Source organism: Echinops telfairi, unplaced genomic scaffold (assembly GCF_000313985.2).
Source record: "Echinops telfairi isolate 266 unplaced genomic scaffold, ASM31398v2 ScPeMD7_31;HRSCAF=116, whole genome shotgun sequence".
Taxonomy (NCBI): Eukaryota; Metazoa; Chordata; class Mammalia; order Afrosoricida; family Tenrecidae; genus Echinops; species Echinops telfairi.
The window spans coordinates 55,248,257-55,274,488 of NW_022103928.1; the positions used below are offsets into that span (position 1 = coordinate 55,248,257).

At 37.1% G+C, this 26,232-nt stretch overlaps 1 protein-coding gene across 3 annotated transcripts in view; it reads left to right on the plus strand.

The window, feature by feature from the left end:
* The window catches only part of ARHGAP12 (Rho GTPase activating protein 12), a 114,647-nt gene that overhangs the window by 27,991 nt on the left and 60,424 nt on the right, over positions 1 to 26,232 (plus strand). For 2 of the 3 annotated variants that reach the window (XM_004702278.2, XM_004702279.2), the window contains exons 3-5: positions 14,510 to 14,773; positions 20,392 to 20,532; positions 23,062 to 23,142. In XM_004702278.2, coding sequence (XP_004702335.1) covers positions 14,510 to 14,773; positions 20,392 to 20,532; positions 23,062 to 23,142 — 486 coding nt within the window. The remainder of the gene's footprint in view (positions 1 to 14,509; positions 14,774 to 20,391; positions 20,533 to 23,061; positions 23,143 to 26,232) is intronic. The other variant, XM_004702281.2, reaches the window with a different exon arrangement.

Genomic DNA, 26,232 nt, shown 5'->3' on the forward strand with positions numbered 1-26,232 from the left:
TGTATGTGAATGGATACATTGGATTGTGTTAGATATGGCAAAAGAACAAAGAAACAACTATTATAGGGGAAAAATAATAATAAGGGTTCCTGGGAGGTGGGGTGGGGAGGGGTTAAAGGGGAACTGATGTTAAGGAGTTCAAGAAGAAAGAAAATGTATTGAAACCGATTGTGGTAGCAATTGACAATGCTGCTTGATGTGATTGAACTATGGATTGTTAGGCTATCTGTAAGAGCTCCCAATAAAATGATTAAAAATTTAAAAAGAAAAAAAAAAGAAACGAACTATTAGCTAATCCTTAGCTAATATGGATTTTGCCATTCTCTGAAGTTTATTGTAGAAGCAATTCTTAAACAAATGTTAAAAGATGAGGAAAACACCCAATATTCTCAGTATTAAAAAGTAAATATACAGGTGAAAACGGATTTTAGATTTAAAGTTAACTTCTTAAAATGTTCCCCCACCTTTTCTTCCTGTGGACATGGGAAGGATATTTTAGTCTATGTATACATAAACTGGGGCAGGCCAAGTCTTTTTTTAAATATAAAATTGGGTCATGTGCAGAGGTACTAGCCCCAATTCCGTTGTTAGTTAATGATAGCGACTTTGTTCTCCTTTTAGAGGTTTCTTTTATCTGAAAAGTGATTTTGCTTTGTTGGAGAGAAATCATGAGCAGGACTGTTTGTTCCCTTTACACGCATTGTGCTTATGTAAAAATCAATTCTTCTAACAACCCTAAAACTTGATTCATCTGTTGGAAATAGCCTCAGCTCTTCTGGTTGCTTATTCTTATAGTTTAGCTTTTCTTCCTTTGGTTTATTTACAGAGTTAAATAGCAACTGGTAGTTGCATTTAAGGACCATTTTTCATATTTATGGTTTTTTATAATATATATGAGCCAGTTGATCAAAAGCCCATTCAGGAAGGCTGGAGTTATATAAATGTCTTTGAACATAAAACAAAACACACAAATAAAGGCCACCCACTGCCGTCTAGTTGGTTCCGGCTCATAGTGGCCCTGTAAGACAGAGTAGAACTGCCTTTTTGGATTTCAAAGACTCTTAACTCTTTACGTAAGCAGACAACCTCACTTCCCCCCTTACAGAGGCGGATGGGTTTTTACTGCTGATCACGCACTGAACCGTAATGGTACACCATTTAACCTACAGCACCACCTAACAACAGTCATGATGGATGCTTAAAATATAGATTCTTGACCTCATACCACCACTACATTGCACTCTACCCCGGCAACTCTGGAATAGGGCCTGAGAATCCCATTTTTAATAAGCACCCCAAGTGGTTCTGATCATAGAGGCATTGGCGGCCATTTTTTGAGGAACAGAAAACTAGTGTATATAATATTAATACTACGTCTGTCGAGGTTTTAGTCCAAGAGACGAGGCAAGTACCTATCTTGCCCCAAATTCTTGTCTCAAATAAAATTTAAAGGCAAAGATAATAATAAAATTCAGAAATAAAGCACACTCAGAGGAAACCACTGACTGCTTTAATTTTTTCTTCATACTTTCAACATTTTGAATTGAAATTTTGCAGTATAGTTTTGTTTTTATGTAATTAAAATTTTTTTTATTGTTGCCAAAGAAATCATTAATACTAGTTCTATTGTTTGCATAGTTTCTTCGTTCACATGAGTTGTAATTTACTGAACCATTCTTCTATTATTGGATGTTCAGATTATTTTCTGATAAATAACAGAATGAAAATCTATTTTCATTTTTTCCATGTCTAGGTTTTTGTCCCCTTTGCCTTGGGGTCCTAAAAGAAGATGACTATGTGAGGGTACTTCACAAAGGTCATAGAAATGTTTTATTACCTTTTAATTTTCCACCAGCTCCGTGAAGCACCTGTGTATATGTACTCTTAGGTACACATTTGTACATTATTTTTGCTGAGAATATACAAAGCAGAACACAGAGTAATTCAACAATTTCTGCATATGCACTTTGATGGTGCAGCCTTCTCACCCTCCTGTGCCCAGTTGCTCCTCCCCCTTTAACATCAACTCATTCTCCCTCAGTTTTCATTGGCGCTTTTTAGTTGTCGTCAATTGGATCCTATATGATAGTGCTTAAAGAGGATATACTCAAAGCAGACAATGCTAAAAGAATATTTTACAAACTCTTGAAACATGCCAACCACTCGTTAAAAGTGCTGCTCAGGAGGGGTCTCAGGGAGGAGACCAGTCAGTCAGGGTGCGATGTAGCAATGATGAAAAATACAACTTTCCTCTAGTTCCTAAATGCTTCCTCCCCGCCCCCACTATCATGATATGAACTCTACCTTGCAAGTCTGACTAGACCAGAGGATGTACACTGGTACAGATAGGAACTGGAAATACAGGGAATCCAGGGCGGATGATCCCTATGGGACCAGTGGTGTGAGTGGTGATACTGGGAGGGTAGAGGGAGAGTGGGTTGGAAAGAGGGAACCAATTACAAGGTACTATCTGTGACCTCCTCCCTGGGGGACGGACAACAGAAAAGTGGGTGAAGGGAGATGTCGGACAGGGCAAGATATGACAAAATAACAATTTATAAACTCTCAAGGGCTCATGAGGGAGTGGGGAGCGGGGAGGGAGGGGAAAAATGAGGACCTGATGCCGGGGGCTTAAGTGGAGAGCAAATGTTTTGAGAATGATGAGGGCAATGAATGTACAAATGCACTTTACACAATTGATGTGTGTATGGATTGTGATGAGAGTTGTATGAGCCCCTAATAAAACGATTAAAAAAAAAGTGCCGCTCAGCCGTAGAGTTTGTCAACCCCTCTGCCCCCATTCTTCACCAGCACTGAGGCTGTTTTAAAAACATTTATTTTTGTTTTGGTAGGCACAATGGTACATAATTACTTAACCAGTCATTGTTGTAGTTACCATATATTGTGTATCTGTAAACACTTAGTGTGGTATTTTACAGTAAATATTTTTTATCTTCACATTTGGAATAATCAGTGTCATGATAAAGACCTCTTCTAAATGTTACAGAACAAAGACGTCACTTTGAGGACTAAGGTGTGGCATAGGCATAGTTAATGACCTCATCTTCATGTGAAAGCTGGACAATGAGGAGTGAAGACGAGAATAATCGATACATTTGAAATACTGCGTTGACTAAATACAGGAACCACCTGATTTGCAAAAGTTCTCTTTTATGAAAGGACACACATTAGTTAAATCCAAACAGGATTGCTACTTTTACAAAAAAAAAAAAAGGCGGAAAGTGGAACTCACTTTTAGTGTTTGTTTTTGGTACGTCCTTAGAGAGCCAGCATGGATGTTATTCAGGGAGTATGGCCGCACCCCTCTCCTTCCCCGGGAAACTACACTCAGCCTCTCAGCATCAAGATAAAGTTTTTTATTCTGTCTTTGAACACTGAATGTTAGTGTTGTTTTAGGTTTTATATATTATTTGGGATGATTTGGTAGATTATTTTTTGGGTCTAGGAATGCTAAAATATTACCCGCATATAAATTAATGATAATTACTGCTTGTCATTTTGGCTTATGAAAAATTTCACAGGCGTGCCCTCCTTTCAGACAGTGGGGAAAACGTGTGTTGGATATCACACAGGCTAGTAGACAAATGAACACATCCGTTTTAGAGAAATGGGCAAGCCCAATGAATGCCCTCACAAGTGAGGATGATGAAACTTTGTCTCTTGTCCTTTGGACAAGTATCAGGAGGGATCCGTCTTTGGAGAAAGACATAGTAGTTGGTAAGTTAGAGGATCAGTAAAAAAGAGCAAGACCCTCAGATGGATTGGCACAGTGGTTGCAATAATGAGTTGAAACATATCAATGATTGTGAGGATGGTGCGGGACAGGACAGTGTTTTATTCTGTTTTGTATGAGGTAGGCCGTTAGTCCTATTGGCTAGTTACTTCTTTCTCTTTTGCCCAGATTAGTAGAGGCCAACAATTTATATCTTAGATGGTCACTTGAAAACTTTTAAGATCCAAGATATTACTTAAAAAAACTAGCCTATAAACTTTAAAGACTTATGTTTGTGCCAGATGCTTGAGTTGTCCCATATGACTATGATCCTAACCCTGCAAACCTAGTAAACCAAACCCACAAGGTGTTTGGTTATGTCCGGACAGTAACTGCGACTGTATCTCCCATGTCGATTGTTCAGCACACAGGGACTTGTTTATACACATGGCTACAGATACACCTGAGTGTATATGTACATCTATACCTTCTGTAGATACATAAGCTTATTCTTCTATATAACCATGCTTGTTACTATTGTATATTTTATAGCATTTACCAATAATGTCTCTTATTCTTATGTACTTCTTTGTGTCATCACTAACGTTGATCAAGCTTTGTGCAGGTCACTCAATAAACTTATTTTACCTTAATAGCCCTGGTGGCATAGTGGTTATGTGTTGGCTTGCTAGTCGTAAGGTCAGCAGTTCAAAACTACCCGGCAGAAGATGAGGCTTTCTACTCCCATAATGAGCTACAAAACTCACAGGGGTAGTTCTACTCTGCCCTATAGGGTTGCTATGAGTCAAAGCTTAACACCATCAAAAAAATTTGATGGCATTAAGTTTTTTATGCATGTTTCTACTTAGAATTACTGTTCTACCTCTAGATTTCAGACCTGTATTTCTTGGTTTATCATTTTTGAACACTATCAACCAACTTTGAAGATTGCCTGATTTTAAAAGATATAGGGATCATTTACTTCTTCTATTTCTCTCTCAGTATGTAATATTTGTGTAGTTACTTTCCTTCCTTTTATCTTTAATTTTTTACTATAAATAATACATTTTAACCCCTGTCTCTGCCATGTGACACAGTGAGTTTCTCCCCTCACTGATTTCTGAAAGGTACCTCCTGCAGAAATTTGAAAGTGCTAGAACCCAGTTTGTGTTGTTTTGTGCCTGAAAAGATTAGTTTGCCATATTTTATTCACCTTTCTAATTCTTTTGACAGGAAGGTAATTTCAGACTTTCAGAACCTTCAAGGACCTCTTGTGGCACAGTGGTTAAAATATTACTGAGCTATAGTGAGCTATACCTGAAAAGCCAACAGTTTGAATTCATTGTCTCCACTGGAGACAGATGTGGCAATCTCCTTTTCTTTAGATTACAACTTTGGGAACCAATTAGGACAGTTTACTCAGCCCTATAGGACTGCCATGAGTCAGATCCAACTCCACTGCAAGGACTTTGATGTTGCTTTCTCTTTTCATTGCTGATAGCCGTAAAGTTTTTTTTTTTTTAATTAAAATCATTTTTATTGGGGCTCATACAACTCTTATCACAATCCATACATACATCAATTGTGTAAAGCACATTTGCACATTCATTGCCCTCATCATTCTCAAAACATTTGTTCTCCACTTAAGCTCCTGGAATCAGCTCCTCACTTTTTGCCCTCCCTCCACGCTTCCCCGCCCCTTACGAATCCTTGATAATTTATAAATTATTATTTTATCTTATCTTACACTGCCAGGTGTTTCCCTTCACCCACTTTTCCGTTGCCCATCCCCCAGGGAGGAGGTTATATGTAGATCCTTGTGATCGGTTCCCCCTTTCTACCCACCCCCCTTCCCTCCTGGTATCACCACTCTCACTGCTGGTCCTGAGGGGTTCATCTGTCCTGGATTCCCTGTGTTTCCCATTCTCATCTGTACCGCTGTACATCCTCTGGTCTAACCAGGTTTTGCAAGGTAGAATTGGGATCATGATAGTTGGAGGGAGGAAGTGTTTAAGAGCTAGAGGAAGATTGTGAGCTTCATTATTGCTACACTGAAACCTGAGTGACTCATTTCCTCCCCACTACCCCTCTGCAAGGGATGTCCAGTTGTCTACAGATGGACATTGGGTCCCCATCACGCACTACCCTTATTCACGATATGACACTCCCCCCCCCCCGCCTTTGGTGCTTGAAACCTGGTCCCCTGGGCCCTTCATGATCACACATATTGGTGTGCTGCTTCCATGTGGGCTTTGTTGCTTCTGGGCTAGATGGCCGCTAGTTTACTTTCAAGCCTTTAAGACCCCAGATACTATATCTCTCGATAGCAGGGCATCATCAGCCTTCTTCACCACACTTACTTATACACACATTCGTCTTCAGCATTTGTGTGGGGAAGGTGATCACACAATGATGGTTTTTGTTCTTTGGTTATAAAGTCTTTTAAAGCATCTTAAATTGAGGAATCAAGTAGTTGTTTCACAGCCCTTCTCTTGAAGTGTTTGATCTTGACACCAACCAATTCACTGCCCTCTAGTCCATTCAAACTCTTAGGGACCCTCTAGGACAAACTAGAACTGCCCTTGGGTGTTTCCAAGGCTGTAAATCTTTATGGGAGCAGAAAGCTATCTTCCTTTTTTCCCCTTGGAACAGCTGGTGGTTTCTAACTGCTGAACTTTGGCTTAGCCCAATGCTTACTTCACTCTCTTGTTTTCAACACTATTTATTTTTTACTTATTTTGTGTTGTTGAGAATATATACAACAGAACACACAATTCCACAGACTGTACATGTACAATGCAGTGACATCAATTATATTCTTCCAATTTCCCATCCATTTTCATCCTTCTTTTCTGAGTTATTCCTCTCCCGTTAGCATCAACTCACTGTTCCTTGAGATTCCCAATTTATTCTTTCTAGTTTCTATCCTGTATCATCAAATCTTAAAAGAGTATAATACTCAAAGTAGATAATTTTTACTAGTTACTTTAATCTATTTGGTTTTAAGATGACTTCTTCAGGGGGATTTTTTGGTTTAAGGTTTAAAGATGATCACAGTTCATTCCTGCCTTATAGCTATAGAAAGTTGAGTACTGTATATGAAAACTGAAATTCTGTTCTACGTTTTCTTTCTTTTGATTAGGTTATTTAAAAATAGAATTTTTCATTAAAATGTTCCTTAATGGTTTCTGGGCCCCACTCAATTCTGGTCTCATAACAAAAGAGGCAGTCATTCCTTCATAGAGCAATTAACCCCACATTCCATTCCCGACTCCTTCCTCCTCTGTTCCTCTGGGTAAATGGAGACCAACTGTGCTTTAGATGACGCTTGTCAGCTTTTAAAACCCCAGGCATGATGCAATAAAATAGGAGGTAGGGTAGAAGCTCTAGACATGCTATTAGTCAGTTAACTAGGACATTGTCCCCTGAAACCATAACCGCAAACTTTGAAACCCTTGAGATTTTTGTATGTACATAATCAACCTTAGCCACTACTTTTAAAAAAAGTATTTCTGAATCTTTCTTTTCTTCTTTTTAAAAATCATTTTATTGGGAGCTCGTACAATTCATCACAATCCATCCATCCATCCATTGTGTCAAACACATTTGTACATTTGTTGCCATCATCATTTTCAAAACATTTGTTTCTACTTGAGCCCTTGGTATCAGCTTCTCAGTTTTTCTCATCCCTCCTTCATGAACCCTTGATAATTTATAAGTTATTATTTTTTCATGTCTTACACTGACTGATGTCTCCCTTCACCCACTTTTCTGTTGTCCATCCCCCTGGAAGAGGGTTATAGGTAGATCATTGTGATTGGTTGCCCCTATCTCCCCCCCCCTCCCCCCATCTTCCTTTTACCCTCCTGGTATGGCTATTCTCAATATTGGTCCTGAGGGGATTATCTGTCCTGGATTCCCTGTGTTTCCAGTTCTTATCTGTACCTGTGTCCATGCTCTGGTCTAGCTAGATTTGTAAGGTAGAATTGTGGTCATGATAGTGGGGGGCATGGAGGGGAGGAAGCATTAAAGAACTAGAGGAAAGTTGTATGTTTCATTGGAGTTATACTACCCCCTGACTGGCGCGTCTCCTCCCTTCGACCCCTCTGTAAGGGATGTCCCTTACAGATGGGCGTTGGGTCTGCCCTCTATACAACCCCTCATTTACATTGATAAGCTTTTTTGTTCTGGGTCTTTGATGCCTGATACCTGATCCCTTTGACACTTTGTGATCACACAGGTTGGTGTGCTTCTTCCATGTGGGCTTTGTTGCTTCTGAGCTAGATGGCCGCTTGTTTACCTTCAAGCCTTTAAGACCCCAGTTGATATATCTTTTGATAGCTGGGCACCTCAGCTTTCTTCACCACATTTGCTCATGTACCTGCTTTGTCTTCAGCCATCATGTTGGGAAGCTGAGCATCATGGAATGCCAGGTCAATAGAACAAGGTGATCTTGTGTTGAGGGAGTACGTGAGTAGAGGCCCAATATCCATCTGCTACCTTAATACTAAACCTATAAATATATGTACCTAGGTCTATTTCCCTTTAGTTATATATAAATATATTTACATATATACATGCCTGTATTTAGACCTCTGTAAATGCCCTTTGCCTCCTAGCTCTTTCCTCTATTTCCTTTTACTTTCCTCTTGTCCCACTATCATGTTCAGCCTTCATGTGGGTTTCAGTAATTCTTTTGGTACATTGCCCTTGATCAAATCCTACCAGGCCTTCTACACCCTCCTCACCATCGATTTAAGATCACTTGTTATTCCCTTGTCTTGGGTTTGTTAACACCCACTTCCTTTCCCCTTCCTCCCCACTTGCCATGCCCCCCCAGAACCATTGGTATTGTTGTTTTCTCCTCCGGATTGTTTATCCTGCTTATCTAGATAGACACGCAGAGACAATAGTATGTACAAATGCAAACAGCAAAACAAAGCAACAAAAGAAAACAAAACAACAACAAACCAATGACAAAAAAAGTGAAAAGCCTATAAATTAAAAAAAAAAAAAGCCTATAAATAGTTCAAGGTCTGTTGACCTTTAGGAGTGTTTTCCAGTAGGGTCTGATCGGGTGCCACGCCCTGTCCCCAAAGTCTATTTTTGGTATTCCCTTGGGATTTCATTGCTCTGTTCCCCTTGCTGTTCTGTTGCACACCTTAGTGTTTTGCCTCTGTAGTGGGGGTCAGATCAGACACAATTCCAGCACTATGTCTCCAGTGTTGTCCCCTGTAGTGTTATGGGTCAGTGAGGGACATCGTGTCTCATAGTGGGGCCAGCCCTATACCTCTCTGTGCATTGGCTGCTCTGAGTGGGAATATTGTCCTCAGGGCAAGGTGGGCCAGGATGTGCTTGCTCCACTCTCTTCCTCTTCCTTCGTTTGCTCCTGTGTGCTCTGATCAGACATGTCCCCCTCCCTGAGCTGTAGCTTTAGTGCTGTCTTCTGAAGTGAATTCTTACGGGGGTAGGGAAGGCTGTCTATGTAGTTGGGATTAGGGCCAGCCCCCACTTTTTTTGTGTGTGGGGGCAGAGATTGTAAATATGTCCATCACACAACTCCTGCGAATTTGCTTTTTACAGTTGTACAACTTAATTGACAGTCCTTATACCAGTTGGCTATGTAACTCCATTTTATGTGATTTTTTTATCATTGTAAGCTGAAACTCATTATTCAATAAACAATAAACTCTGATAAATGTATCAGTTGATGGGCGTTTAGGTTGTTTCCACCGTTTGACTATTGTGTTTTGTGCTCCAGTGAACATTGGTGTACATGTATTTGATAACTCATTTTAAAGAACGTTTTCTGGCCTTGACTCTCAAATGCCATCTTTTCCTTGAATACCTACTTCTGGCTTTCTGTCTTCTTTTCTGGATACATTTTCTTTGTGTGATCTCTTAATTAATTGCAGCAACAACAATAATAGTTATTATTGTACTAACATTAGAAGCAACTCACCAGAGTCAGTACTAACTTCATACCTGCGTTCTCTAGCCTTGTTGTCAGGTCCTTCAGGGTGGGTTCAAGCTTCCAGCTTAGCTGGCAACAGTTCTCAGATATTTCCACCTGGATTTTTGGAAGGCATATTAACCCATACAAGCTAAATAGACCCCCTCTTTGCACTTCCCCCCTTCCCATCCTGCTTATCATCTTGACACTGTTTAATCCATTGTATAATTAAAAAAAATATGCAAACAAAAACTATGCTTTACATAAACAAACATAACCTGTAATTTAACGTTTTAATTAGAATCTCCCCTGCATCTGTCATTGTAATTTTTTCCTCTTCATCTTCTGTCTGTGCTGTTGTACCAACCTCCTAACCGGTCTCTATATCTCATTGGGTACTCCTCTCAAATCCACAGCCTTTTCCAAATTTAAGTCAGAACACACATCATTGCTTAAACTCTTGAGTAGTCCCCTAAGTGCTCCTGGATAATGTCTAAGCTTTTAAAACATGATTGAATGTAGCTCTCCTTGTCTTGTTTCTTACGTCCCTTACATCTCTCGCTTCTCCTTTTACATATTCTACAGCCATGTCATGCTGTTACCTGACATTTGTCCTAGAAGCTCTCCATATGCCCATCTTTCACCTGGCTGACTCTTAATTTACTCCTTTCCCAGGCTCAGTTCCCTTGTTTCCTGGTCTCTTGCCTTTTGTTCCCAAAGTGTCCAATGTATAGCACTAGCATTAAAAAAAAAAAACTGTTAAAATGTTCTGTTTGTTTCACTTTCCTCATTTTACTTTGAGGACCTGGAAAACATTTAAAAGAAATCTTATATACCAGGGTCTTCAGAGGGTTCATGGGAAAGGGAATGGAAAGATAAAGAAACCTTGGCATGCCGATAGTTTTTATTAAATGATGAAAGAACTTCTTTCCCCAAATTAGAACCTGGAAGTTTTTTTTCCCCCTGATTTCCTCTCTCGCATCAAAACAATTCCAGGTCTAAATTTGTTTTTCTTCAGACGTATATATTTGTATTCTTGCATTCATATAGTCCTTTATTTGCAAATTTCATAAAACTATACTATGTGCCAGTACTATGCCCTATGTTAGTATGTACTGTGTACTAACTATATCACATGATGAACACTGCATTAGGTTTATCGTCATCTTCGGAGAATAGCCATCTTTTTAAAAAAATAAATATTTTAAAATTTAGGAGCACAGGTTTATCTTACTCAGATCTCTGTTTAGACACCTGAGTAAAGTTTTTTTTTTAAATCATTTTATTGGGGGCTTGTATAGCTCTTATGACAATTCATCCATCCATCCATTGTGTCAAGCACTTTTGTACGTATGTTGCCATCATTTTCAAAACATTTTCTTTCTACTTGAGCTCTTGGTATCTGCTCATTTTCCCCTCTCCCACCCTCCCTTCCTCATGAACTCTTGATAATTTATTAATTTTTTTCCCCATGTCTTACACAAACTGCTGTCTCCCTTCACACATTTTTCTTTTGTCCATCTCCCCTAGGTGGGGATTGTATGTAGATCATTGTGATCAGTTCCTTATTTCTCCCCCTACCTTATCCTCCTGGTATCAGCACTCTCATTATTGGTCATGAGGGGGTTTGTATGTCCTGGATTCCCTGTGTTTCGAGCTCTTATCTGTACCAGTATACATGCTCTGGTCTAGCCTGATTTGTAAGGTAGAATTGGGGTCATGATAGTTGGGGAGAGGAAACATTAGAGTGAGAGGAAAGTTGTATGTTTTGTCAGTGCTATACTGCTCCCAGACTGGCTCATCTCTTCCTTGTGACTCCTCTGTAAGGAGATGTCCAATTGTTTACAGATATGCTTTGGGTCTCCATGCTCCCCTCATTCACATCCATAAGGTTTTTGTTCTGGGTCTTTGATGCCTGAAACTTGATCCCATGGACACCTAATGATCCCACAGACTGGTGTGCTTCTTCCATGTGGGCTTTGTTGCTTCTCAGCCAGATGGCTGCTTGTTTACTTTCAACCTTTAAGATCCCAGGTGCTATATCCCTTGATAGCTGGGCACCATTAGCTTTCTTCACCACATTTGCTTATGTACTCGTTTTGTCTTCAGCGATCATGTTGGGAAGGTGAGCATCACAGAATGCCGGATTGTTAGAACAAAGTGTTCTTGCATTGAGGGAGTACTTGAGTAGAGGCCTAATGTCTGTCTGCTACCTTAATACTTAACGTATATATATACACACACACACACAATTCTTTTATATTTTCTAATCCATTACAGCTCATGTAGGAGAAACTGGTTTGATGGTCTTATGTCTGGCCAATTTACTATAAAGAAACTCAACTTCCTTACTATTTTTCTTGCATTTAAAGTTTTTCAAATAATAGTTGTTGTCAGTTAATTATTTTCCCTTGTATTTATGAGTTTGTCTTTTTTTTTTTAATTTAGGTACATTGTTTAGAACTTCCAGTACCATATTGAATATGAACAGTGATACTTGGCCTCCTGTTTATTCTTGCCTTTTACTAAAATGCTTCTTATGTAAGATGTGTATTTTAAATATGTATAATTTAAAATATAAAATTAATAACTAGCTGAGTGGTTTATCTTCAGTCTGTGCTGAATCGTAACAAATGCTTTCTTGGTGACTGTGAAGATAATTATGTTTATCTGTTAGAGACTTATGTATGAGATTTCCTGTACACAGACTTTGTTTACATATTTGCTTTTTCCTGATTTATTTAATGAGTCCCAGATTTGAATACTCGTGTTTTACTTGGGATTTCTTGTCTATATTTATAAAAAAGAGTGTGCTGTAGTGTTCTTTCATTAGTAGTTCCCTGCTTTTGTTTCAGAATTATCCTACCCTTATAGACAGTTTGAAGCATTTCTTTTGCAAAAACAGTTTAAATTTGAACTATTTAAACATCAGGAGTTATTTATTTCTTACAGATTTGATAGAACTTGTCCATAAATACCATTTGATCATCTTTATATTCCTAAATTCTAGTAAAGTATGAGACATTGTTTATGCTATAGAATTTCTTATCATCATAAAACAGTTCATCTTAGAGTAGCATTGTTATGGTTAATTCCACCATGATGTGGAAATAGCTTAAAATGGAGATCAATGGAAGTTTATCTGAATGAATAACCTGCATAGAAATCCTGTGTAGTCTAAACAGGAAGCTGACATTTTGGGGAATGCAGTCTCATTTACATCACTGAGAACACTCATCCAAAACTACCATGCATAACAGACCACAGGTGACCAGTTTACAAACATGTATCCTTGCTTTGGTGTGTTTTTACTTTTATCTCTTTTGAACCTTATTTTCTTCAGGCCCATTAAAGTTATTTCACAGGCAAATACTTTTAAGAGTTGAAGTACTTTAATTTGCATGAAGCTTATTTAATGTATCCATTTTCCTTTTTCCTTCAATATTTTTAGGCGTTCTTGAAATTCTGGGTACATTACAGGAGTAGTTGAACATCTGACTATAATTTTAGCATTACTTGTAAAGCAGTGGTTCTTTAATTGGAGGCAATTTGACAATATTCTCTTGAGACTTCTTTGTCATCGAAGTCATAGAATGAAGGGTCAGGAGGAGTGGGGTAGGGTGTTCTGGGACAGAGGGGCCCCTACAACCAACTAGAGGATAGTGGAACCCTGGGCTACTACTAAACACCCTACAATGTACAGCATAGCCCCCCGTATCTCAAAGGATAATGTGTCCCAAAGTGCCACTAGTGCTAAGGCTGAGAAACCCTGCATCTAAGGGAAGGGGTCTATACATGAATACCAACAGTATCCTCGTGTGCATGTGTTTTCTAGCAACTAGAATTCTGGGTCACTTAATAGGTTACACTGTCCTTAGGCAAAGAGTATGAAGAGTATTCTGCTCTTGACTGACATCTAGTGAGACATTTAAAAATAAACAAAGTAAAGCCAAAGGTTAAGATTAGACATGTAAATTAGAGAGTTACTGCTGACTCTTATTTTCCTCCTGTAGGGGAATTTGCAAGTAATAATAATAATGAAAACCTAGGAAGAGAAAATAATAGCCGCTGAGAAATTGTAACAGAAATAGAATGTAGTTAGTTCTTAGCTTAAGTATTTTAAGCTTTGATATTGACTTATATTCATGATTTAATATTAGAACTTAGAATAAAGATTCTTTTGATAGCTTTCTGAATAAATACTGATCTGCCCATGTCTTAACATTGTTATTGTTATTATTTTGCCTAACTTGATAGAATGTAAATGCTAAAGGAGACCTTGGTGATTTATTATAAATACCTTATTTAGATAAATAATTCAGTTTGAGAGGTGAGGTTGAAGTGATCTTACCCAGTAGTAAGGTGACCAGATTTAAAGCGGGACACCATTGACACCATTGTCTTGATTAAAAATTTGGTTGGTCTGTATGGACCACATAGACCATTCCCTAGCTTGTCGTGCATTCTTTCAAAAAATCGGGACTTTTCAGAAACGCCCAAAATCGGGACTGTCCCGCCGAAAGCTGGACGTCTGGTCACCTTAGGTTTGTTAGTGTCAAATCAAAACCTGAACCCAGAGCTCCTGGCTTCTGGTCGAGTAGTATTCTTCTTACTCAGTAAAGGAAAGTATTAAGCATCTGTTGGATTCTAATAGAAATTCTTTTTTCCTCTCCCATATTTGGGACTGTTAAAACCGTTAAATTGTTATTTTGAGAGAATACCTCCGTAAGTGTGCGTTTAAATGAATTAGGATGCCTGTTTGTAAGCATAGTGTTTAATTTTAATGTGTTTAAATGTGAATGTGTAAAATTTTTGTTTCACAGGCAACTACTCCTCCAAACCAAGGACGAGCAGATTCTCCAGTGTATGCTAATCTACAAGAACTGAAAATATCCCAGTCTGCTCTTCCCCCACTGCCTGGCAGCCCAGCCATTCAGATTATTGGAGAGTGGGAAACCCACAAAGATATTTCCGGGCGTTTCTATTACTATAACAGAGGAACGCAGGAGAGAACTTGGAAACCACCTCGTTGGACGCGGGATGCAACCCTAACCAAAGGAGATTTCCACAGCGCAGGAGATCAAGAGGTATGAGTAATTAAGGAATCAACCAGTTACAGTCATCAAACATTCTCATTCATTATTTAAAGACATAAAAAGTAAAAGGCTTGTTTCATAGTAAATACACAGTAGACCACTTGACACCTGTCATATGCTAATATTCTTTTGATGCATTTTTCACTGCTAATTACCTTCTAATCTCTAGGTAGTGGATAGTAGCTAACCTTGTAGTGTGTTCACCAGCTGGAGATTAAGTACCCTGATTAACATTGCCGAGAGCCTTCTCTCATGTTGGAAGATTCTACTTCAAACAGAATTGTGTAAATGGACTTTTTTTTCCTTTTTAGAAAAAAGGGGTGTTGTAAAAGCAATAAAATTATCTCTTTTTTTAAAAAGGGGACAAAAATAAATAATGGAGCCTAGTCCAATAGATAGAAACAAACTAAGTAATTAAAACAGAGACTTTTCTCTATTGGATAGTAGGACTACCAAATTACTCAGTTTTCCCCTTCTTTGGCTAGATGTACAAGAACACTCTATATCTAAATAAGGAAAGTGATTAAATTATGCTTTTGTTACAGTTGAGTTACTCTGTACATATGATAATTCACTTTAAGAACATTATTTTTAAAAACACATCTTCATCCTATGCTCTCACCTCCACCCTTGATTTCACTTTCCCCCATTCTCATAGAGGGTGGTGCAATGAATCAGCCATTGCTCAACAATCTGGAGTGAAGTCTTGGGACCCTTGGAAATACTAGGGGACCTGGCATAGGATTGAGATCATGAAGTGAACCCTGCTGTTGGGTAGACAGGGAGCCCTGCATCTGCATAGGACACTGTTCTTAAAGAGAGCAGTTAGCTTATACAGTTAAAGCAGAGATCTAGTTAGGTGAAGAGTTGGAAATGTCAGGTAACTGTGTTTCTTTCTCAGAAGCTATAAAAACTTGTTGTGGCTAATAACACTGCCTCCTATTTTACACGCTCCTGTTTTATAGTTGATTCTTTGTAACTTTGGTTTGGTGGTATCTCGTACTTTTAGTGTTCAAAAATGAGTGTTCAAAAATGAGGATAGAGAAATAGTCTGTGTGTAACTATGATAAGAAAAGCGTTAGAAGAATTTTATCTGGATCTAGAGAAGGTCTGGAAAGGTTGGGGAGTAAACCATGTTGTGTATCATTAGTAATGAAGTAAAATCTTATAATTTGGAGAGTTGGGGTAAGGGCTAAACTATTGAGTAGGTTAAAGAATTAAATTTTTTTTTTTTAAACACAGGAACGGTTAAAATGGGTCTCGCTTTCTCGTTGGTAAATAGATTAATATGATTTGTTTGTCAGAATTTCAGCTTACATTACTAGTTTCTGCCCAAATTATATAAAAATAGGTATTTTCAAAGTAGCTGAAGCAGATATTGCAGTACATGCTGGAGACAATTTGTGCATGGGAGATAAAATTGAAATGTGTCTATGACAATATCTATATCATCTCATATTTATTGGATACTTTGCCAGGGCATAGAATTCTAGGTTTGAAATTATTTTATCTTAAAATTGTAAGGCATTTTGAACTTTAGAAGCATCTGGCTCAGATGCTGGTTGAGATATGGTAAACTCTTAGCTTTTCCTTTTAGACCGGAGATTCTCCATAAACCTGTTGTTGAGTTGATTCTGACTCTTAGAGACCCACAATAGGGTTTCCGAGGCTGAACATCTCTATGGAAACTGATTTAGCACAATTTTGCTCCAAGGACCAGCTGGTGGGGTCAAACAGCTCACCTTTTGATTAGCAGTCAGATAAGTAACCACATCTCCATAGAAATCATCAGATTCTCTGCCTAAGAAAGAGAAGAGCTCCTAGGGTCTTCGTAGTCAGCAGTCGGTTTGCATATTGTCCATTAGTTAGTTTTCTTACCTTCTGTTTCAGGCCCACGTTCCAGTTGTGCCTGTTAATTTCTAACCAAGAACCAATCTGGCTTTTTTTTTTTTCTTCAGAAAAGTAAACTGCTGTACTTCCTCTTGGGTAAGGAAGGGATGCACACAGTAAGAGGGGGATTCTGGGGATTTTCAGCCTATTCTTCCCATTACCCCCAGGAGTCTTTAATAACTGTTAGTCTGGACCCATTTGAGGATTCAACTGTGTACACTTGTTGGTTTTCAACCCTACAGCTGCCCGCCCTTATCCTGCCTTGGTGCTTAGACTCTGCTTTCTTGTCTCGTAATTCAGTGGTCTACCTGTTGCTGTGCATCTTCCAGTTTGTGACTTTTGCTGCTTCTCTTCTCCCTGTTCTTGAGAGGTTGTGTCTTAAGTTCACTTCTTTTCAATTATTTTAGTGAGATTTGAGAGGGAGCAAGTATTCAGTCTTCTGTCTTAATATTTTCAAGGTTACTTTAGTGGTTTTCATTTGGGGTGAGTTAGCCTCCCAGGAGACATATGATAGTATCTGGAGACAGTGTTGGTTTTCACAGCTGGAGAGTGCTGCTGGCATCTCTTGTTCAGAGGCCAGAGGTTTTGGTGCACATCTTATGATACATAAGATAGATCCCATCTGTTATGGATTGAACTGTTTTCCTCCAAAATGTGTTTTAAATTCTAGCCTCCTTGCCTGTGGATATTATCCTGTTTAAGGAGTGGATTGTCTTTGTTGTGCTAATCTTACAGGATTTAGTGTAGGGTGTGCCTGGGTCAATCTCTTTAGAGATGAAAAGAGATTAAACAAAGCAAGCTGAGAAGCAGAGATGAGGGAAGAGAGATGTCCAGGTCATTGAGGTTTAGAAGCTGAATAAAGGAGGACCTTCCTCAAAAACAGACATCAAGAGAAAGCCTTCTCTCAGAGCAGCACCTTGAATTAAGACTTCAGCCTCTTGAGCTGTGAGATAATGAATTTCTGTTTGTTAAAGCCACTGCTTGGTGGCATTTTTCTGTCATAGCGGGATTTAGATAACCAAGATGGCATCTTAGTACTTTGTATATTTTAAGCCAAGAGGAAAGCTGAAAGAATAGTGCAATCTGTATATTGTTTACAACTAGGTTGACTAATTGTTAACATTTTGCCACATTGTTTTCTTTCTCCTGTCCTAGCCCCTTACGGACATGTACATGCATGTGTCAGTTTTGTTCTGAATCATTTAAAGCAGATGTTATAATACTCCATTTCATTAGTATAAGGATACTTTTTTTGTAAAACCACAATATATTGATCACACCCTGAAATGTATTATTAGTACATTTAATGTGCAGTTAATACTTTATCTCACTAGTCAAGTAATATCCTTTATAGGTTTTTGTTTGTTGGTGAAGACTCCAGTGAAGGATTATATATTGCATTTTTTATTATGTCTTTTTAGTATTATATTTTGGTTTTGATTATTGGAATACACAAAGTCTTTTGAATCTGACTATGCTGTTTGTTTTTCTATTGATGACACTCATTGTATTTTGCTTCTGTGTATTTTGTGTGCACCTGTGTTTAAGGTGAGTTTATGGTCTTGGAAGTTCATATGTAGGAATTCTTTAATGCTGGAATTGAACGTGATTCCATTAAGAGAATTTGCTTTTGCTTCTGCCACATGCCTAGTGAAAGGAGTACCCTAAGAAAATTTCAAGTGAAATTTCAGCTTATTTTTTTTATAGGTTTTAAAAAGTTGCAATAATTTGGATTGCATGAAGTGTGGTTTATGTTACTTGAATATCAGGACGGTTCCTGTGATTTCCATGATGTAAAATAAGTTTCTGATTGACGTGGGCCCTAGTTTTGTCTTGTGTTTGAAATTCCCTACCTTTGCTGATCTTGAGTGCTGTTCCCCAGCACTTCTGAATGGCCTTGACAACTGAAGGTCTAGTTGGTGGTTTGGCAGATACATCAAGGAGAAAGCTGGTCTCTTCTACTTACCTCTCTGGATCCTTGGTTCCACTTAGCTTTTGATCTTTGGGTCTATAGCAGCTAACATGGTGCTTTTGATGAATTTACTGTTAAAAATTATTATGTAACAGTTTTAGCTATTTTTATCTGCATGACCAGTTGGAATACTACCTGCCATTCTCCTACAAATGGAACAATCACTGCAGCACTCTCATATTTCTGCAATGGCTGTAGAATATGCCCCAGTTACTAGTTATTTAGTATAGTATTGTTAATATTTGGAGAGTGCTTGCTAAATATAATCTTAATTTTTATTGTAAAAACAAACAAACTCACTGCCATCAAGTAGATTCTGACTCAGCAACCCTTTAGGGCAGTGTCGAACTGTTCCTGTGGGTTTCCAAGACTGAAACTCTACCGGGTGCCTTAAATCTAGCAAACTGTCAAGATGTTAAAGTTATTCTTGGTTATCAAGATATTGGAGGTTACTTTTCATAACACGGTGGAACATCTTACTGCCCTCAGATTGCAAGTTATGATGAACACTTTGTTGACTAATAAGTCATGTTTTTGAAAAAGATGGATTCTGATTATTTCCTAAGTAGATTTTACTAGATTGCCCTTTTAAATTTTTTAAGATGTTTTATGCTTTTCCCCCATCAGCTTACATTTCAGTGATCTTAATTAAATGTAAATCTCCTGATCTTAACTTAATTTTTCTTATTTTCAGAAATGTTACTTTGATATAACATTGCTTTTCTGCAGTGTTTTTGCCGACTCTCAATTTTGTGATTGTATTAGTTACTGTTAGATTATATTAAGTTACTTCTATAACATGGGCTCGTCCTGTCTTATCTTAGTGTCTCAGTGCAAATTATAGCAATACAGGTGTGAAAGAGTAAGATTTAACTGCAGAGCTATTTTGCCTAAAGGCGATCGAATAATTTGCTCTGAGGAGTTAATTAAAAATATTTATTGAATGAATGAATTTTAAGTGCAGTAAGCAACGTGCTATTTATTTATACTGTAAGTCTTCTTATTTGAGAAAAATGTAGTAATTTCTGTTTTCCTATGCCCACCGTTATCATAATAACACTATATTACTTACAAACTCAGTTTCTAATCAGACTATGTATTTGAACTTTCTCATTTGTCTTTTTTACCCCTTCTTGCTTTGAAGTTTAGTTTCCAACAAGCTTTAAAAAGCACTTGGTTGATGAGTTAGCAATCAAATTGAATCCACCAATTAAGTAGGATGTGCGATATAGTGCCACAAAGCTCCAGTCCTTTTCTGTATACCCTCTACTGAAAGAAGTTCAAAAACTGTATATTGAGCACTTGCTTTTCAGGCCTTTGTTTGTAGTAAGTAGGTGAGTAGAAGTTTTTAGGGAGCTTAGTATAATGAAGCAGCCTCATTTGCTTCTCTGTGTACTTACAGGTGTGTGTGTGTATATATATACATTCCCCTGTAGTTTTTTAACTTGGTTTTAGTTTGAAAATAGCATTAAGTTGAAAGCAGCGTTTTATCGTTTTAGGTAGAAAACACGGTTTTCATTTTTATTACAGCTTATTTTTCTAGGGTTGCACTAATATAATATTAAAATAACTATTAATTTCATTACTTACATTAGCAAGCACAGTTAAAGATTTAGTAGTTTTCCTTTAAAAAGTAAATATTCAAATATACGAACCATAAGCCACGTAAAGTCTGTTGCTTAGATTTTCAACTGCTGAATATTTATACTTAAAGAAGAAAACCCCTTATGTTTCTGACTATTTATAGCTTCTTTCATCAGAAGAAAACTACCACAGAATTTGTTACAGCCAGTCAGATAGTCAGTGTGGTTCTCCTCCCAGGGGTTGGTCAGAAGAGTTGGATGAACGTGGGCATACCTTATATACCAGTGACTATACTAATGAAAAGGTACATTTGTTTTTTCTCATCTAGTGTTTGTTGGCAGAATCTTCTTATAAAACTAACTGCTGAAGTTTTACTAGTATTAAATGCACTCAAAATATTTTTCATTGTGCTTATGTAATTGTACTAATTGACATGAACACTCAATATAACTGATTCATGGTTTTAAACTTACAATAGTGATTTTTATGGTGCTGATGCCCATTTAAGACAGACCTTCAAGAGTGTAGCCCTTTTGTTGAGTGTCATTCTGTTTAGGCTTCTTTAATAAAAGAAGTCTTCTTCACACAGTGTCGTTCCAGTTAGACTTCTACATTTTTCTTTGAAAAACTATTTAAGAATAGTTTTCTTCAGTGTACCATTATTACACACTCCCTCACTGGTTGTATTTCTTTTTATATTATAACAAAATTTATATAAAATAAAAACCATGAATCTAGTATTTTATGGTTAAATAACTGGATTGGGGTTAAACGTTGAAATTTTCTGTGTGTATTATGCCTAGTATCTGCTGGAGAACTGTTTGGTTGTGATAATTTGGATAACCCTTGGGAATATAAGGGAGTAGACTTTTACACACACACACATACACACACACACACACACACACACACACACACACACACACACACACACCCCTGCTTTCCTGCCTTAATTACAGTAGTTTTTATTTGTTTGACAGTAAAGATCATATTTCTTGCATTAGTAATTCTTACCGTTCCCCAATATTATAGGAGGGGTCTTCAAGAAGTTCATAGAAAAATTCTATTTATCTCTCCCTTTGTGAAGACCCCTTGTAGTAGCTGATTCATGGTTTTAAACTCCTTACAGTGATAGTGATTTTTAAGGTGTTGATGCCTATTTAAGATAGACGTATTATTGTTCTTACTATTGGCTGTAAGAAGGGATTCCTAGGTACTTATGGAAAATGGGGAAGTTTCATGCTTACAGGCTCTTGTTATTTTTTTCACCACTGCTATCATGGTGTAGAGAGTAGAAGTGGGACAGTCAAAAAGTATTGCTACTAGATGTTGTAGTTCACAAATGAATGGGTTTATTCCAAACAAAATGTGTTTAAACACACCCCTATGGTCATTAGATGGCTACAGACAAGTTCTCTGTGATAGCCTTGCCTTTGTCTCATTTAGGGGCCTTAACAAACCTAGTACTGTTTATGCCATGGAAAACCATTTTGCTGTCAGGCCTAAAATTAAATTTTCACGAAGCTCACGTGGCCATTTTCCCAAGTCATTCAAGTTTTACCGAAGTGCTGCTCTACATAAAACAACCATTTTTAGATGGGTCAATTATTTTAAAAGAAGGATGAGAAGACCTTACAGATAAACTGAGAGGGAAGTGCATAAGCCTCAATGAATGAAGAAACGGTGGCTGAAGTCCAGAAACTTTTATGTGATCAATAGCTACAGAAGTTGGGATCTCATGGTTTGGCATTTTCAGCTTTAATTGAACACCTTGTCCCCAGAATGCTTTCAGCTCCACAGGTGCCAAAAATGCTAAGAGCAGTTAACTCAAAGGGCTACTCTTACCATAAGTCTTTTAAGCAAGACTGAGGCCAGTTAAGATGGTTTTGTAGAATGAATCGTAATCAAGGACAAGTTTCCAATTTCTTAATACTGTCCCAAGAGTGAGGAGATCAGCTAGGACAATTAAATCCAAGGCAGAGAAGTCAGCTCAAAAGGTTGCGGTGATAGTTTTCTTTTGGGATGTTTCAGGGATAGTCTTCATAGGTTTTCTTGAACTACACAGGCTAGTCACAGGGACTTATAAAGAAAATTGAAAGCGGCATTGGTGAAAAAAGGCCTGGAAAAAAAGTTGCATTAAGGAATTTTTTCCCATCATGACAATACACCAGCTCATCTTTCAAGGGTAGCAAGGGTCCCCTTAAAAGAATTTCATTTGGAAACCATATTGTATCCACTGTACGGCCCTGACCTTACTCCTCCAGACTGCTTTTTGTTTCCAAAACTTAAATAACATTTCAATGGAATGTGGTTTGAGTCCACCAGGAATTCCAAAATTGCTGTTTTCATGAGGTGTAAATTAAAGAGTGCAGAGTTGGGGGGGGGGTGGGGGGTTAGGGTTAGAGAGGTGTAAACACCACTTTTAAAAGTATGTAGGCCTAGATGATTTGCTGAGAATAGATTCAAATTTCGATTTAAAAAAAAACCTATGATTTTTAGCAGTACTTTTTGACTTACCCATCAGCTATGTATCTGTATATTGTATATTTCTTGATTCTATAGTCTTTAAATGTTGCTTGAATTCCTCATGTGACATAAATGAATGGGAAATTTAATATTTAGTTTAATATTAAAAATCACATTTAATATTGAATATACTAACTTACCAAGTTTAACATCCAAGTCGATGACTGTAAGTTTGCTAAAATTTCAGTGTTACATAGCATCACTTTGAACTAAACAAATTTATAAGTGTCATATCTAATATCTCTGGTTATATCAGTTTAAAAACACCTTTATTTAAATTACATTTACACCTGTTCTGTTTTCATAGTGGCTCAAGCATGTTGATGATCAAGGTAGACAATATTACTACAGTGCAGATGGATCTCGATCAGAATGGGAATTGCCAAAGGTAACAAACCTTAATACCAAATTTCTATTTAGCAATAATATATCAACGAATATCTGAAAATGATTTACAATAGATTTAGTTTTGAATATTTATTCAATTTTTAGAAAGTAGCAAGATTCGTATTTTAGAATTTATTAAGAATCCTGGGGGGAAAAAAAAAGAATCCTGGAACTGGCTACATTTTTTTGAAATATGCACTATCATATAGTGCTGATGATCATTTCTATTCAAATATTCACATTATTTTGATTTAACTTTAAATCATAACTAAGAGTAAGTACTCTTCCTTGCAAATAGTGTCATCTCATTCTAGGTTGTCAATAATGCCATGATTCAAAGATACAGGTTCTTCTTTTGTCTTCCTTATTCATTGTCTAGTTTTGGCATCGCCTCATAGGCTTGCACTTAACAACAGCAACAAAGTCTAGTTATCTTGAATTTTCTACATGAAGTGGGTATTAATATTTAATCTCCTTTTTTAATTGGAAAGAACAGAAACTAAAATATTCAAGTCTATCCTCTTAATCTAAATATTTACTGTAATTAAGCTAGCCATTGGCTAAGACATACAATATATGATTAAGATCTCTTGGGGCCTGGTTGAATGTTTCTTTCCAGATAAGGGAGCCAGGGCTGAGTTTTTTAATATAAGGTAAGTTTCAGAGTGTTCACATACATGTCAGTCTCTTTTACTACTCGACGCAAATGATTTTGACTACTAACTGAAAGATGTCTGGTTTGAATCCACTTAGTGGTACCACAGAAGAAAGGCCTGTCAGTGTACTTTCTTTAGATTACAGCCATTGACGACACTATGAAGTGCAGTTTTTTTTTAACACATATGGGGTTGCCATGATGCAGAATCCAACGGCAATGAGTTTGGTTTGGTATTACTTCTTAAGGTGATTTTAAGTGATAATTACGCAAACATTTAAACCTTAACTGGTATATAATTTTAACATTGCAAAACAACCTATAATTGGCAGGCAAATCTAGCATGTCAATTGTTACATGTGCTTTTGTTGTTAAAGAAAATTGTCAACAGTTGTATGAGCCCCTAATAAAATGTTTAAAAAAAAAAAAAAAAAGAAAGAAAATTGTCTAAGGGTCAAAAGAAGTCAATATAAAGAAAAATATTCATAGTGAAAATGATACATGGAATAGGAAAAAAATATCACCAGATGTTGCTGAAGTGTTTGAGATTGGGAAACACATGGTGTTTTCTTCCATACGTGAATGTTACCTGGCCTTACATTATTTGATGAAAGTATACACTTGATAATAGTAGGATGAAATTGTACGTATTATGACATCACTTTTTAATTAATGAAACAATTTAATGACCAATTTTGGACTCTCTCTTTTCCCCCTTTAACTTTATTAATTTGCACTTAACCCAATTTTCAAGATAAAACCAAAATATTGAAGTTGTGCCAAGTACTCATAACACTTATATAACACTGAATATGTAATGGCTTGACATTTTGTTTTCTAAATTTACATGTCTCTTAGTAAAACTTTTTAAGTGGAGAAATATTATTCCAAGCTTAATGTAGCCATCACCAACTTTTAGGGGTAATAGTATGCCTAACACGATTTACAATGTTTTCATTTTTTAAGTGTACTAGAAGTGATAGACCACGCCAAAGATACTGCTTTTCAAAATTAGTGCCATCTGTAAAAGCCTAGCACTAACTGATTACATTAGAAAGGAAAATATACTGATTTTATTGGAAAGGATAGTGATGTTTAAAATATGTGAGATCTGATGTGCATGAATTAGGAAGGGATATTTTGGGGACACAATTATTCAATTAAAACTATTTAACAAAGTGATCCATTTTACTAGGCTTAACAAAAAAATACAAGATCTGATCTTGACTTAGAAGAAACCAGAAGTGAAACCTCCTAAAAGTTGAGTTCATTGAAATGATTTATGGTATAAAAGACTAATGTTTTAATAATGTATTAATTAAATAATTTAAACACATGTGAAATTTTTATTTCATTTGAAAACTTATCATGTTTGCTCTACTTGGTATTTCAAATCCCAGTTGAGTTCTAGTGGAATCTTACGTTGAGCTGTCTCTTCCACCACAGTGTTTTCTGATTGGTTAAGAGAAGTGATTGGTCTGAGGTCAAAGTCCAGTGAAGGAAGACACTCACGGGAGCAGTTTGGAAAGTTAACAAATGGCCATATATTTCCATTGAGTTTCCTTATTAACTCTTGTCCTTTCCTAAGTCATGAGAATTGTATTGTCTACTATGAAGGAGGTGGCTTGAGTGAAAGCAAGAGAAACAAAGGACAGTTAATTTAAGACTTCAAAGAGTAGATTTCCAGCAGTGGAAATGAGGCCTGACCATGACCATGAGTCTTCAGTTCTTTGAGAGCATTTTATTTCTTGTCACAGCTGGATACTTGGGATAAGGTATCGGCACGTTTTAACTTTTCTATAAATTTGGATATGAAGAAGAGGTATTAGTTGAGTGTAGTAGGAATGAAAAATAAAGGAAAGGAATAACATGGAAAATGATCTAGAACCACTATTTAATGTGTTATTATATGCTAAGGTGAAATTGAGTTAACTTTTGTACCCTACACAAGATAATACTTTACACAGTAATTATAAAATAAATTTTTCTTTTGATAAGTTTGTATCCTTCAACGCAGAGTTCTTAAGAAAATAATAAAATGTTAAAAAAGAAAAAAAAAAAAGAAAATATTAACAAACAGAATCCTGTAATATATAAAAAGAATCATTCACTGTATACTAAGTCCACACCCAATGTAAAGCAGATCCATTATTCAAAACTCAAGTCTTTGTAATCCACCATACTAACAGTCTCACATGGTGCTAGCAAAGAACATTGGAAGTACCATGGACTGACAGAAGGACAGACACATATCTGCCTTGGAAGAAGTAGAGCCAGAATGCTAACTGTGGTGAAGAAAGCTGATGGTGCCTGGTTATCAAAAGATAAAACGTCTGGGGTCTTAAAGACTTGAAGGTAAACAAGCGGCCATCTAGCTCAGAAGCAACAAAGCCCACATGGAAGAAGCATACCAGCCTGTGTGATCACAAGGTGCCA